We start from the raw sequence: 16415 nt of genomic DNA, 5'->3' as shown, positions 1-16415 counted from the left end.
AGAAACATACTGTTAAACTATTTTGGGAAACAAATTTGCACCACCTAGGTAAAAGTGAACAGAAATGATTTCCCTAGACCCAGTGATTCTACTCCTAGATGTACACTCTAAGCAGACTCACACATGTACAGTCACAAGACATAAAAGAATGTTCACAACTATTTGAGGGGACAAAAAATGTCCACCAACAGTAGAATAAACTGTGAAGTGTGAATGTAACAGAACATACGACATGGGGCAATCTCAGAAAGGTAATGTGAAAAAGAGAGCTGCCGAATGCATACAGTAGTACCCTAGCATGTATGAAGCCAAATACATTGTTTAGAGATGCAGGCATGTGATAAATTGAGAACAAAAGGCAGATTATGACAAACACAAAATCCCGCCTCCTGAGCAGGGAGGGATTAAGATGTGGTTGGGAAGGGGCACAAGGAGACTGTAAAGCTATCAGTTGAACCTAATGGGTACACATATATGTACCTACATGTACACTAAATTATTTCTTATACTTCATATTTTACAAATTTCCCTACCTACTGAATATTTTATAAAAATAAATTTTAAAAAAACTTCCATACTCTTCAGAGATGGCAATAGTCAAAAGACAGTGAGATGTCCAAATAAAGACAACTGTATGCCATAATTGAGCATATCCATAGGTATACTGAGATTGCCTAAATTTAAAAAGAAGAAGACAAACATAAAAGTCAGGCCATGGGAGAACAATGCTTAATTATACGTAATTGTTTATTTAAAATAATTTTCCAAGTCTTCCAATGATTTAACAGGCTTTGCTTCACTTTTATCATCTCAACACACACTTTTTGTATTTTATTTTACCACTATGTATGCTATCAACATTTTTCTTTATTAAGAACCAAATATATTGACCAATAAGCAGTATATATTTAAATTATCTTCTTGGGTAGCTCTGAGGTTGCTGATGGCTTCTTGGGATTAATCTGATGCTGGAAGCTATCTTAGGCCCTGTCTCTAACTCACCATGTTTCAGGCAAAACATGCCACGGTTCTAGGTCTGTTTTCTCATCTGCAAAATAAACACCCAAATTAGATGATACTTGTTTTATCTGGCTATAAAATTCCATCACTGTATTCCCCATCATTTTCACTTACTTTTACTTAATCTTTATTTACTACTTTTCCACCTATAAAGCATAATTTTCCATACTCAAGTAAACATAAATTAAAAAAAACACAAACCCAAAGTATTCTTATTCTATCTGCATTAATAGATAAAAAGGCTTTAGCTCTAATTTTCATTTTTTATTTCTACCTCTTAAAGTCAATGACAAAGTCACAAGTGTAAAATGAATGCATTTAAAAACATAAAAGATACATTTCAATGACAAGAAATATGCAATGATCATGAAAATCTACTGTACACTTTGCCAAGGTCAAAGAATGAAAGACAATATGGAAAAGTCAATCTTCAAATATATCCTTAACAAAAACTCTCTCCTACATAGTAAAAGCATCATCTAAACAGCAGCTCCAACCAAAAAATTAAAAAAAAAAAAAGCAGGGGAGATGGGACAGATAACTTTCTCCAGGTTTTCCAGATAAAAACATGTGGTCACCAGGAATTCAAGGTAACTTCAAAAGCCGCATTTAATTCAAAATAAAATGAACATTTCTGACAGATGAAAACAGTATGAAACTGATTTTTTTTCTTTCCTAGATACAAATGATATGGGGCATTTCTTAACAGTTTAGTAATCATCTAAGAATAAATGTAGAAGTAACCCCAGTTCTACCATCCCAGTCACTGGTATAAAACAAATACCGTCCATGAAACTGTCTTTCACATAACTAAAATACCCTCACTTACTTGGAACAATTTCGTGCTTACATGATCACAAACACTTGTTTTTAGATGCTGTGGGATTATTGGAGCTGAGATTTTTGAAACAATATCTCAATCTTAGCAGAGAGGTAATAATCCTTTCACTATACATTGATTGGGCTTCCTTAACCAAATCTGAGCAACTACTATAATAATAATGCTGGTGGTAGTCCATGATACTCTCAAATTTTTCCCTTTAAGAAATATATAAGCCATGTAACTCTAGCAAATATGTTACATTGTACACTTTCTTAACCAGGAATGGCTGTTTTCAGGCCTTATTAGGAAAACAAACAAACAAACAATGGTAGTTACTACCTGTTTTTTATCATTGATAAGCTACAATAAAGTTCAAATATGGACCGTTTAATTGTGTGATATTTAGTAAAAAATGAAAACCATTATAGTTTTACCAAAAGAAACACAAAAAATATGGGAAGAAGTGAAATGAACATGGCATAGGTCCCAAAGATGACATTATGATTCTGAACAGGATTTTCAAAACAAAGGGTATCTACATACAATTTCTGTGAATATTTCTTATACTAGAAAGATCCAAAGCAAATGTAGGCTCAGCCCTACCTTGTCAAAGATAAATATTCAGATAAACTAGAAGTTCCATCTGCTAAAGTGCATCCGCTGACCAGGTCCACCCTGGCCCTGCTACTTACAGCCATCCAAGAAAGTGGCCTCACTCATGCTCATTCACTCATTCTGTGTCCTATCAAGAGTCATACATAACAATGGTTTTGCTTTTTTTGAAAAACCAAATACTTTACACGGTGAACTACAGAAAAAACAATTCTAAATATACTTTTAAAATTCTAGAGAGTTAAGATAACCTCATTTCTTTAAATACTGAAAATGTAATTACAGGGTCCATATAAAGAGTTGTATTAAGTATATACTTTCTATTTTAATAATTCACTTGCTGTGCTCTTAAAATCTCTATGAGAGAAGCAGATATTTTACCCATGTCTTTTGGTAAGAGATTCAAAAGCAGAAGTAGTGGGGCTGTAAAATTTCATAAAATTTGTGGGATTTTTTTAAAGCTAAATTATTCAATATCTTGTATTGTTATTGCACTCATGTATTGCCCGGAATATATATACAGCAACCCAGCAACAGTGATTGCAACACAAATAAGGTAAATAGGTCTACAAAGCATTTGATTTCCTTATTAGATAAATGAAGTTTTCATAGAGGAAATGCAAACAACTGCAATTCAGATCAGGTTATATAAGCTTAACAATTACTTAAACCTTATATAAAATTAAATCTAACCCTCAGCACTACAAATCTGTAAGGAATCAGAAAAGGATTTATAGTACACAAGTCTTGACTACTGTTGCATTCCACTTTGAAATCACTCTAAGCTAAAACAACATTTTACCAAGATTTAAAGAAAAATAGATTTTATAAAAGGGATTATTTTATTCACTGAATACATCATTTGTGTTACTGACAGAAACAAGTGATAATTTTTTTCCACTATAATTTGCTCTGATGAAAGAAGTAATTCTTTTAACTCCTAACAAATGCTACATTTTCAAGTTAACTAAAGGAATTATCAGTAGGCATTCTTTCTTCTTGATCTAAGTTATTTGTCTCTAAAATATGTCAAGTAAGCTTTTAAAGATTCAGGGAGGGGCAGCTTCATGATTTTTTCTCTCAGTAAATTTTGAGGTGGCTCCTCTGGCTTCATCGCTTCACTGTGATCTTTTTCTTCCTCTTCTTTGTTATCTTCTTCCATTTTTTCATCCTCCTCACTGTCTAGAGGCTGAGGAATAAGCTGATTACCCACAAATACGTAAGTGTTAATTCTCTGTTTAACTCTCTTTCTTTTCCTTTTGGGTGGAGCCCTTTGAGGAATCCCCTTGGCCTGCATCTCATCATTTATGAAATTTCTAAGTGTGCGTCGAATGTAAATACGAGCCAAGTCCTGTAGATTCCTGACAGCACAGGGAGCTAAAAACAAACACAAAACACAAGAAAGAAAATATTAAAAATAAAACATTATCTATTGTTCACTTTTTTCATAAAACAAAATGTGTTTCTCAGCACATTTTAGAAAATACACAAAATATAAAAACTCTACCTTTCATCTAACAAAGGTTTCGGAGTAGTCATCATATGCCAAGGACCAATGGACAGCACAGAAGTTAAAATGTACAGGGGCATATGTGTGTGTTTGTGTGTTGGCATTTATATGCATAAAAGTTCTCTGGAAGCGTAAGAATTTAGAAACAGGGTACATGACCATGAAGTAATTAGGAGACAAGAGTAGGAGAGAGACTATCCTGCATAACTTTTATACTTTTTGATGTATAAATCATATGGTAAGTACTACCTATTCATAACAACAGATGTGAGATCCCATCCCCTATATAGTTTTTGTTTGTTTGTTTTGAAACAAGGTCTCACTATAGCCCAGGCTGAAGCGTAGTGGCACAATCATGGCTTACTGGAGCCTCAACCACCCAGGCTCAGGTGATCCTCCTGCCTCAGCCTCCCAAGTAGCTGGGACACAAGTGCACGCCAGCACACCTGGATAATTTTTTAATTATTTATAGAGACGGAATCTTACTATGTTGCCTAAGCAGGTTCTTTAAGTCCTGAGCTCATGTGAGCCTCTCATCTCAGCCTCCCCAAATATTGGGGTTACAGGTGTAAGCCATCATGCCCGGCCCTCTATATGTAAAAATCTGCTCTGCCCATCTTCCAAAATCGTACACTAAGTTATTTAACATTCATCAACAAGTAAGTATTAACCTATACCTGCCAGGCACTGTTAAAGAACTCATGTAGACACAATGGATGATTTAGATCACCAAGTCTGCACTCCCTGCACTTATGCAACTTACATAATCAGGGAGAAGCTGGTAAACAAAAATCAATTATAAAGAAGAAAAATAAGGAATACAAGAAAAAAAGCAAAACACCAATGATATGACAGAAAAAGTGGGGTTCTGGTTTCTTTCTTTTTTGTTTTGAGACAGAGTTTTGCTCTGTCACCAGGCTGTAATGCAGTGGCATGATCTTAGCTACTGCAACCTCCACCTCCCAGGTTCAAGTGATTCTCCTGCCTCAGCCTCCCGAGTAGCTGGGCCTACAGGCGTGTGCCACCACGCCTGGCTAATTTTTTGTTATTTTTAGTAGAGATGGGGTTTCACTGTGTTAGTAAGGATGGTCTCAATCTCCTGACCTTGTGATCCACCCGCCTTGGCCTCCCAAAGTGCTGGGATTACAAGTACGAGCCACCACGCCCAGCCCTGGTTGCTTTCTATTGGGTGGTCATAAAGGTCTCCCTGAGAAGGTCATGTCCTAGCTAAGATCCAGATGATATAACAGCCATGTAAACATCTTGGAGGCAGAGGGAACAGCAGAGCCCTAAAAGGTAAACGAGCTTAGCATGTTCAAGGAGCTGAAGGAAGGCTAGTGCAGATGAAGTTGGGAGCACGAGATCAGCTGGAATACTTTGGTAATCCACTTGAAATATGAACACACTCTGATGGAGAGTGGCAGTATAGATGGGAGAGATGGACAAATTTCAGGTATAATACATTCTGAAGATAGGATGGAAATGGATTGGCTGTAGGGGATGAGGGAGGGAAAAAAATAATCAAGGAAAACATCTAAGGTTTTGGCCTGAGCAACTGGGCAGATGATGGTATCAGTTACTGACATGACAAAGATAGAGGAGAGAACAGGTTGAGAAGAAAATTTTAAAATGTACTTAAGTTTGTGTTAGATGTGAATTGTCTATCATTTATCCAAAGTGGAGATTTCAGAGATAATTAACAACTACAATGTTATACTCCTCACCATTTTCAATGTTTTACAAGTAATAACTCAATGTTAGGAGATTACGTACTGAATGCAGGTTTTGACTGCAGAGGGTATGCTGCCTTTCCCACCATAAGCCACCATAAGATCACGACTCTGGAGCTCAGGGGCAAGGTCGGGGCTGGAGATGCTAATCCCATGTCAGCAGCCCATCATGACATGTAATGACCAAGAGTAGAGGAAAGCACCCAGAACTAAGCCTGAGAGAGCTCTGTAAAGGAACAGAGTGAAGAATAAATCTACCCTAAAGTTTTAGAAATTATAAAGGAGCTAGGAAATAGAAATTATATCAGTCTTTTCAGCTGATCTTGGCTCTTGAATTTTTCTGTTACTGGTATTCTCTGTCAACACTGAAATTATGTTCTTTCTTTACCAATACTGAGTGCTATTCCAGCGATGTATCTTTCAATCCTAAATCATCAGAGGAATACCTGAAATTTATCAAGACCAACTGGACCCAGCATGGAAAAGATTCAGACTTGACTTTAGTAGCTGCTAACACTCAGAACTCCTAAAGTAGCAGTCATGTGAGCTTCATTTAAAAGTTCTTTTGGGCCAGGCACAATGGCTCAAGCCGGTAATCCCAGCACTTTGAGAGGCTGAGGCAGACGGATCACTTGAGCCCATAATCTTGAGACCAGTCTGGATAACATGGTGAAATCCTGTCTCTACAAAAAAAAAGAAAAATTAGCCGGGCATGGTGGTACATGCCTGTAGTCCCAGCTACTCAGTAGGTTGAGATGGGAGGATCATCTGAGCCTGGGTAGGTCAAGGCTGCAGTGAGCCATGGTCATGCCACTACACTCCAGTCTGGGTAACAGAGTGAGACCCTGTCTCAAAAAATTAAAAAAAAAAATAAAAAAGTTCTTTTGACTGACACAAAACCTTTTAGATAAGTCTCAGTCCTAATTATTCAAACATCCTCCATATTGTCTATTCCTTAAGAGTACCTTATTTCCAATGCCTCCAGTTATGAGATTGGGATTTAACAAATGAGACAATACTAATTCTGACTGCTAGGAAAACTTATTTTAAATTTAAATAGAAAAAGAGGGAATCCTCCCTAACTCATTTTACGAGGCCAGCATCATCCTGATACCAAAACCTGGCAGAGACACAACAAAAAAAGAAAATTTCAGGCCAATATCCCTGACGAACATCGATGAAAAAATCCTCAATAAAACACTGGCAAACCGAATCCAGCAGCACATTAAAAAGCTTATCCACCATGATCAAGTCTGCTTTATCCCTGGGATGCAAAGATGGTTTAACATATGCAAATCAATAAACGTAATCCATCACATAAACAGAACCAACAACAAAAACCATATGACTATCTCAATAGATGCAGAAAAGGCCTGTGACAAAATTCCACACTCCTTCATGCTAAAAAAAACTCAATAAATTTGATACTGATGGAATATATCTCAAAATAATAAGAGATATTTATGACAAACCCACAGCCTATATCATCTGAATAGGCAAAAACTGGAAGCATTCTCTTTGAAAACCAGCACAAGACAAGGATGTCCTCTCTCACCACTCCTATTCAACATAATATTGGAAGTTCTGGCCAAGGCAATCAGATAAGAGAAAGAAATAAAGGGTACTCAAATAGGAAGAAAGTAAGTCAAATTGTCTCTGTTTGCAGATGACATGATTGTATACTTAGAAAACCCCATCGTCTCAGCCCAAAATCTCCTGAAGCTGATAAGCAACTTTAGCAAAGTCCCAGGATACAAATTCAATGTGCAAAAATCACAAGCATTCCTATACATCAAGAACTCCTAAAGTAACAGACAAACAGAGAGCCAAATCATGAGTGAACTCCCATTCACAACTGTTACTAACAGCATGAAATGTCTAGGAATCCAACTTACAAGGGATGTGAAGGACCTCTTCAAGAAGAACTACAAACCACTGCTCAAGGAAGTAACAGAGGACACAAACAAATGGAAAAACATTCCATGCTCATGGATAGGGGAATCAATATCATGAAAATGGCCATACTGTCCAAAATAATCTATAGATTCAATGCTATCCCCCCATCAAGCTACCATTGACTTTCTTCACAGAATTGGAAAAAAACTACTTTAAACTTCATATAGAACCCAAAAAGAGCCTGCATACCCAAAACAATCTTAAACAAAAAGAACAAAGCTGGAGGCATCACACTACCTGACTTCAAACTATACTACAAGACTACAGTAACCAAAACTGTATGGTACTGATACCAAAACACATATGCCAATGGAACAGAACAGAGGCCTCAGAAATAGCACTACACATCTACAACCATCTGATCTTTGACAAACCTAACAAAAACAAGCAATGGGGAACAGATTCTCTATTTAATAAATGGTGTTGGGAAAACTGGCTAGCCATATGCAGAAAACTGAAACTGCACACATTCCTTACACTTTACACAAAAATCAACTCAAGATGGATGAAAGACTTAAACATAAAACCTAAAACCATAAAAACCCTAGAAGAAAACCTAGGCAATACCATTCAGGACATAAGGATGGACAAAGACTTCATGACTAAAACACCAAAAGCAATGGCAACAAATGAAAAAACTGACAAATGGGATCAACTTAAGCTAAAGAGCTTCTGTACAGCAAAAGAAACTATCATTACAGTAAACAGGCAACAGGCAACCTATAGAATGGGAGAAAAATTTTGCAATCTATCCATCTGACAAAGGTCTAATATCCAGAATCTACGAAGATTTTGAACAAATTTACAAGAAACAAACAAACCCCATCAAAAAATGAGCAAAGGATATGAACAGACACTTCTCAAAAGAAGACATTTATGCGGCCAACAAACATATGAAAAAAAGCTCATGATCACTGGTCATTAGAGAAATGCAAATCAAAACTACAATGAGATACCACCTCCAGCCAGTTAGAATGGCGATCATTAAAAAGTCAGGAAACAACAACAGAAGCCGGCGAGGATGTGGAGAAATAGGAATGCTTTTACACTGTTGGTGGGAGTGTAAATTAGTTCAATCATTGTGGAAGACAGTGTGGCGATTCCTCAAGGATCTAGAACCAGAAATATCATTTGACCTAGGAATCCCATTACTGGGTATATACCCAAAGGATTATAAATCATTCTAGTGTAAAGATACATGCACACGTATGTTTATTGCAGCACTGTTCACAATAGCAAAGACTTGTAACCAACACAAATACCCATCTGTGATAGACTTGATAAAGAAAATGTAGCGTATATACACCAATTATGAAATAATTTTTCATAACAATTTATGAAGTCTCTTCTGCCCCTGAACTTTAAACAATGCATCTTTCTTTTTAGAATGTCTTCTCCCCAACCCCAATGAAAAAAACCACAGAAAGAAACAGGATTTTTAAATGTAATAAAATTAGTGGCGAGTCAAGATGAAAAATTATGACTTCACTTTAGTAAGTTGTTTAATATGAGCAATTTGATTACTACAAGATACATTTGGCAAATAATTTATATATTATTTTCGTTTTTTGGTAGTTGCATTCTTTCATATTTTAATTCCCTACAATTAAGGAATAATGCCCTCTCAACAGCAAGCTATTTTGACTTACTTCTACACACCCACAAAAACTTATTCTCCAAACATCCTATTAAATTTTGGCAAATATCAATTTTTAAAACTTTTTTCATGCTCTATTACTATATGAAGCTTTTATTTTTTAGAAATTCACATAATTCCTGACTTTTTATAAGTTACTGTTGGTTACTGATGACTTTTCTCCTTATTGTAGAATTTCAAGTACAGTAGTCTCCCTTTATGCAGTTTCACCTTCCACAGTTTCTGCTTTCTACAGTCAACCAAGGTCTGAAAATATTAAATGGGAAATTTGAGAAAGAAGCAATTCATACATTTTAAATTGTGAGCTGTTCTGAGTAGTGTAGTACAATTTCATGCTGTCCTGCCTGCGATGTGAATCATCCCTCTGTCTACCATTTCCGCACCATATATACCACCCATCTGTTAGTAACTTAGCAGCTGCCTCAGTTATCAGATAGAAAAAACATAATACATGTAGGATTTTGTAGTATTTGCAGGCCCAGGCATCCCCTGGAGGGTAATGGAACATATCCCCCAAGGATAAGGAGTGATGACTGTATACACAGAAAAGAGTCAATGGTTTAATAACTCCCATCTATCTGGGCACTCAGCTTCAACAATTATCCCTCTTCCCATCACCACCCCAGACTATTTTGATGAAATATTTAGACATATCATTTAGTCTGTAAATAGTTCAGAGGTATAATGGATTTTCTTTTTTTTAAATTTAGGCTCCTTTCCATTTTACCCTATTCTATTGAATTTATTCCTATTTTACATTCACTGTTACAAATGTCATTCAATCCAACCAATGGCAGTCTTACCAGCTACTTAGATTTGTGTTGAAATTCTTAAAATGAGGGAAAATGAAAATTGTGCATTCATAGCATATTATCTATGTCATTAATGAATTATGTTATTATAAAACCGTATTTACAACCAAAACGCTTCTAAAATAAACAAGAAAACTATCAGATAAAAAATAGAATGACTACTGATAGAATTCTGACATTTTAACAGTGTCAGTTACAAAGTAAAACAGTTAAACAGCTGCTGCACAGAAATCAACAAGGGATTCTATAGGCATTCTTAAGTATGACACTTATGGTTGGGCCACCGTCAAAGCCAAGCTGTGTCAGAAAATTTTTTCATTACTTCCTTTTATTACTTCCCATCCAGTTAGGATAATTATATCAAAATTATCATAAACTATAATTCTAGTGTTTGAAAACTAGGAAGGAGAAAACAGTTTTGTTATTATTGTTGCAAGAAGTTTAGGGACCGGTAACTACAGTATAGCCTACTATTATAAATAGTACTAATATAGCATAAATATATAGAGTATACAGATAGTCTCTGACTTCTAATGGTTCAATGTAGGATTTTTCTACTTTACCATGTGTTTATCAGGATGTAACCCCACCTTATGCTGAGGAGCTCCTTATGTCTCATGATGGGGTTCGGGTTTCTACTAAACGAGTATCACTCTTGCAACCAAAGTAAGGTCAAACCATCCTAAGCTGCGGACCATGTGCTGTGTTACCAGCATTAAATTCATTTTCCACTCAACAATGTTCATGATTTACAACAGGTTTATCTGGCCATAGTCCCACCATAAGTCGAGGAGCATCTGTAGTCTACTAAAAAGTAGACTTCACGGAAACAATCATATAATGCATACACAGCCAAGTGATAATCACTGATTCTGGTGCTAGAAAGAAATGGATGTCCTATAATTTTCTGTGTCCCAGTGATACCTGTTTTTGACTAGATGGGAAGTTTAAATAAACATTTCAACACAGTAACCTCATGTTTCCAGTCTCCTTTATGATAATCCTTTGTTTTTTAATCATTCTTATTTTAGTTTTAATTTTGTTTTATATGGACTGTTACATATGGATTAAAATCCTTTTTGTAAGTAGCGAAAGTATAGACTACTAACAAGTATATTTGGAAAAACTGGTTGCTAACATTTTCTGAATTATGAAAGGTTGAAACTGTTTTAGAACTGACTGCTTAACTTCTTTCTAAATGAGATCACAATAATAGCACAGAATCAGAATCTGACTCTCACAAATCTGTAGAGTGGTCAATCTATCACCTTTGACGGTGGCTCCCATTAGAGAAAAATGCTTGCAAAGCACTCTCCCAAGGTCAAGCTGAAGAAACATTTACGCCACTAACACTCTCAGCAAGCAACACTCACCACAGAGCCATGACAGCCTCTCTGCATCATCGCACACATTCTTCCTAAGGGTGAAGGAATGGCTAGGCTTGTATATTTCAGGCGTGTAAAAAGCAGCTGGCCATGTTTGGCTGTCGTTCCTTTCTCTTTTCCTCTGGGATGTGCCTACTTTCGTCTGGGACTCACACACATTGACTAGGCTCTATTCGCCATATATTTACAGGTAGACTCTCCAAGTGGCAGGCTGGCGCCACTGCCTGAAACTGGGTGGGTTGTTGGGTCTGATGTAAGGGTTGTGAGACCGTGTCTCTACTAAATATACAAAAACTAGCCAGGCATGGTGGTGGGAACCTGAAATCCCAGCTATTCAGGAGGCCAAAGCAGAAGAATTGCTTGAGCCCAGGAGGCGGAGATTGCAGTGAGCTGAGATCGTGCCACTGCATTACGGCCTGGGTGACACAGTGAGACTCCATCGTAAAAACAAAATGAAACAAACATTACTTCATATAATTTTCAAAAACACTCCAAAAGTCCCAAAGTCATGAGGCTCAAAAGAGAGTAGAATGAGCACTGAAAACAAAATTATATCTTTCTATAAACCCAAGTTCCTATGAAATAAATTCATTTAAAAGGCAAACTAAGTCAAGAGGTTCCTTTTTGGTAAATAATTTTACCTCATGGTTAAAAATACTATGATCTAAGCCAAACCAATTAATATCACTCTCTCCTCTCCATTTCAAGCTCTCATTTGCTCCATTACGTTGATCATTCCCTCCTTGAAACTTTTCTTTCTTGGTTTTCAACACCCTGGGACCTGACCCTAGTTTGCCCCCACCACCTTTGGCCCCTCCTTCGCTAATCCATTTTCCTCCATTTTATCTCTAAATTGGTGAACTTCAGGTCCAACTCCAATATCTCCTCTTTATTTCTACTCTCCGCTAAGTGATCTCATCCATTTCTATCTATCCCTAGCCTAAAATGCCATGTTCACGTTGAGGGGTCTCCATTTATACCCTACTCATGAAGGAGGTTCGTGCCACCTGACATTTGTCTGTATGGTAACAGACAACTCACACACGGTTAAAGGAAAATATCAGATCTTTCTATTCCTATTTCCAAATTATGCCACTTCCAGTCTTCCTAGCAACAGTAAATAGCGCCAGCACTCAGCTAGCCTCAAGGGAAAACAAATTCCTCTTTTCCCTCCACCCACACTCCCCAGTCAGCTATTCTTCTGCCTTCAGACAACACTATCCACACCAACATCCACTCTCTCGTGGGTGTAAGAAAAGCCTCCTGACTGGCCTGCCTGCCTTTTTTTCCTATGATAATCCATCCTCCACAGCCAGCCAATGAGCTTCTGCCACTCTGGACCTTATGCCTGGTCTGGGAATGACCAAGTTCTCTTCAGCCTAGATAAAGCCTTTTGTATTTATTGTCTCTCTGTATGAAAAAATGCTGCCAGTAAATCTTGATGTGGCAAGTTTTTTTTATATCATTCTGGTCATAATTTAGATGTTGCTTTGGCAGAAAGGTCTTCCTTACCACCATACCTATAGTAGATACCCTTCCCACAACCAGTAACTTGCCACCACATCACAAACTATAATTAATAAATTTGGTTTTGGTTTGACCTGCCCCTTCTTCTTATGTTTCCATGAAGGTAGCTAACAGTGTCTGGTATAAGGTGAGGGCTTTACTTTACAAAAAAAAAAAAAAAAAAAAAAAAACAACTGAGGCCCAGCGAAGTGGCTCATGCCTATAATCTCAGCACTTTGGGAAGCTGAGGCTGGCAGACCACCTGAGGTCAGATGTTTGAGACCAGCCTGGCCAACATGGTGAAACAGCATTTCTTCTAAAAATACAAAAATCAGCCAGGCGTGGTGGCGCACACCTGTAATCCCAGCTACTTGGATGTCTGAGGCACAAGAATCACTTGAACCCAGGAGGCGGAGGTTGCAGTGAGCCGACATGGCACCACTGCACTCGAGCCTGGGCAACAGAACGAGACTGTCTCCAAAAAAAAAAAGGTTGAATAAATCCACCAAATATCTTACTGTATAAGTATTTAATTCTTCATAATTACATAGTTTTAAATCCCAAGCATAAAAGCCAAACACTGTTTAAGTCACAATTCAATCAGAAAATATGAAGAGCTACTTACGGAGTCCCACAGAATCTGGTTTGCCATTATCATTCTTACTTGGTTGCACAAGTGGAGCAAACGAAACAGCAAGGATATTTTTACTTTCCCAAGTGTTCTGTCCAGTTCGCATAATCTGTGTTAACTATTTAGAGAAAAAAAAGAAAGAAAGAAAGTGAACAGCTTAATCCCAGCAATGTGGTCACCTTACAGTCAAAACTGTTTTAAGGGGAACAACTGCCAGTCAGAGCTACACAATCACTTATATTTAAATGTGACCAAATTAATTCCATTTAAATATTTACTACAAAATATAAAAGGAATGAAACTATTTGCTGTTAATACAGATATTTTAATGCAAATGGGATACTCAAATATGGCCAAGTGAGTCTGCAATGTTAGATCTGTGGTCTGACAGTGTCTAGGAGAAGCATTACAATCCATACATGCCATTGCCTTTCAAAATACATGTCTGAGACAGGTTCAGTAATTTGGTTAAGGCATTATATTAATAAGACCGTATTTTGACTACATGTTGACTTCATGCTCTTCCATGATATTAATGGAATACAGATTCTAATTCGACCCCCAACTTGATATTTCACAAATAAATGTAATTATAAAGAGACTAGGAGTTTTATCATTTCAGCAAATGCCCATCACTGGTCACACGAAAAAAATATTAGTTCAATACACATCTTGTTCAGGTTTAATTAGTATATTCAACTTCTATCACAAAAAGCAGCTCGTTGCTACATTTGATGTTTGTAAAATAGTTTACAGTAAATGTTTAACAAAATACTGATGAGGAAGTCACATTTTACATATTTGAAAATGTATTGCTAAAGGAAAACAAAACAAAAAAAATTGTTTAACTGGGAGTCTAAGCCCTGGAAGCATTCTAATAACATTTTTCCAAGAACTTTTAAAAATGAATATTGATATACTCTGCCCTTTTTAATATCTGACAAATGATTTGCTACAGAGCAGTTCATGGTGATAGTGAGATCCACTGAGCTGTAAATGACACATGGTGATGTTAAGGGATCCCAAGAAAAATAAACTCCACAACTATCATGCTAGGTCCCAGTCACCTTAGATACTCTACCTCTACTACACAAACTGCAGGTATTTTAAACATTTCAGATTTCAGTTAATGTAAATATAAAAGATATTTTTTAAATGTGTTTTTATAACTTTTTAAAGTAATTTGCTTTTGAAAGGTATACCCGTTTTCTGAGTAAATCAGTATTTCATACATTATACCTAGTAATTCCAAACCAAGGCTAAAAAAGTAAAATTAATAATGTTCATAAGTAGCCGCAGAATATTTTCAAATGAGTCTATTTGGTACTAATGAAGATTTTTTTTAGTTCACTTATTAATGAAGTTAAGTAGTTCAAAATCAAAGCACAAAGAGGATTTCCTTTCTTTTCTGAGACAGGGTCTCACTTTGTCCCCCAGGCTGGATGCAGAGGCATGATCATGGCACACTGCAGCCTCAACCTCCCGGGCTCAAGTGATCCTCCCACCTCAGCCTTCTGAGTAGCTGAGACTACAGGTGCATCACCACACCTGGATAATTTTTGTATCTGCTTGTAGAGACGGGGTTTTGCCATGTTGCCCAGACTTGTCTTGAACTCTAGGGCTCAAGCAATCTGCCTGCCTTAGCCTCCCAAAGTGCTGAGATTACAGGCGTGAACCACCATGCCTGGCTAGGATTTCCTTTCGACATGTTCAAAGAACTGAAGAATATGGGAAACTGAGCAGCTAGTAGAGATCATCACATTCAACTTCTGGGAAAGCAAACTAAAGAAGGAAGCAGCTTGCTGAACACCAGGCACAGGGAGTAGCTGAGCCGAGTTGAAAGCCCAAGTTACCTCTAGTCATAGTAGAGAGATATTTTCTCTATCTCCTTTGTTTAAATAATTAAGATGTTTCAAGTTTTGTCTAAACAAATAAGATAGATCTGGTGAAAAGTATTTTTTCTTTAAAAGTTACAATGTACCTTTCACTGAATAAAATTCCTCAACCTTAAACAAATGTGCTTGCTTCCTAAGCCCCTAAAGAAAAGGAGTGGAAGTTACCTGATCCTCTATAGGCATGACTAATATGCCTCCAACTTTTAGTAATATTTTCATGTAGTTTTCATGGTCTTTCTGGACTCCAGCTCCACAATAAATTCGATCATACTGATGACTGTCAGATGCTATCTGGAGGCAATTACCGACAACAAATGCAGGTTCACAGAACTCAAATCTGCATTGAAAAACAAACATATTTTAATTCACTTAAGCAAAATATTAGATCTAAAAAATTTACCATAATCCAGTCCTTTGAAATAACGGAAGTTACCAAAATTAATTATAAGGACAAAATGATTATAAACTTTATTTAAATATAATATTTATTAAGTTTAGCACTCATCAAATGTATTGTTTTATTATCAATGACATAGGACAGACGTGTTTTCAAAACATTAACATTTTTGGCCACACTGAAACCTCACTTAAGTCTTAAGAAATAAATATAATGAAAAGCCCATCACAACCTCAATATTGTGACACTCCCAAAATAACATATGATAACAATGAGAATCATAAGGATCAATAAATGAGAAAAGGCTTCACTTTGCATTGTCCTTTCCAAAAAAGGTAAGGGGCCAGCAGAAATGAGAAGGCTTTGTATAGAATTCCTCTCAGTTTGACATTTTTGCTGAAGGTAAAAGTGGGAGAGCTTTGTCAAAAAAAAGATACGAGTGTCCTGACCACACACCCCTGCAACCAGTAAGGTTAGGAAG

General features: G+C 36.8%; 1 protein-coding gene across 5 annotated transcripts in view; it reads right to left on the bottom strand.

Moving 5' to 3' along the window:
* Nucleotides 1–726: 726 nt before the first annotated feature.
* Nucleotides 727–16415, bottom strand: part of PCMTD1 (protein-L-isoaspartate (D-aspartate) O-methyltransferase domain containing 1) — a 76321-nt gene continuing 60632 nt past the window's right edge. For 3 of the 5 annotated variants that reach the window (XM_010369143.2, XM_030937393.1, XM_030937392.1), the window contains 3 exons: nucleotides 15703–15874; nucleotides 13637–13760; nucleotides 727–3832 (listed from right to left, as the gene is read on the bottom strand). In XM_010369143.2, the coding sequence (XP_010367445.1) occupies nucleotides 3465–3832; nucleotides 13637–13760; nucleotides 15703–15874 (664 nt within the window). In that variant the 3' untranslated portion in view covers nucleotides 727–3464. The remainder of the gene's footprint in view (nucleotides 3833–13636; nucleotides 13761–15702; nucleotides 15875–16415) is intronic. The other 2 variants (XM_010369146.2, XM_010369144.2) reach the window with 2 other exon arrangements.

The sequence above is a fragment of the Rhinopithecus roxellana genome, chromosome 9, assembly GCF_007565055.1.
Source record: "Rhinopithecus roxellana isolate Shanxi Qingling chromosome 9, ASM756505v1, whole genome shotgun sequence".
NCBI classification, from domain to species: Eukaryota; Metazoa; Chordata; class Mammalia; order Primates; family Cercopithecidae; genus Rhinopithecus; species Rhinopithecus roxellana.
The sequence above is the reverse complement of the archived record's forward strand: the minus strand, read 5'-3'. Positions and strand labels throughout refer to the sequence as shown.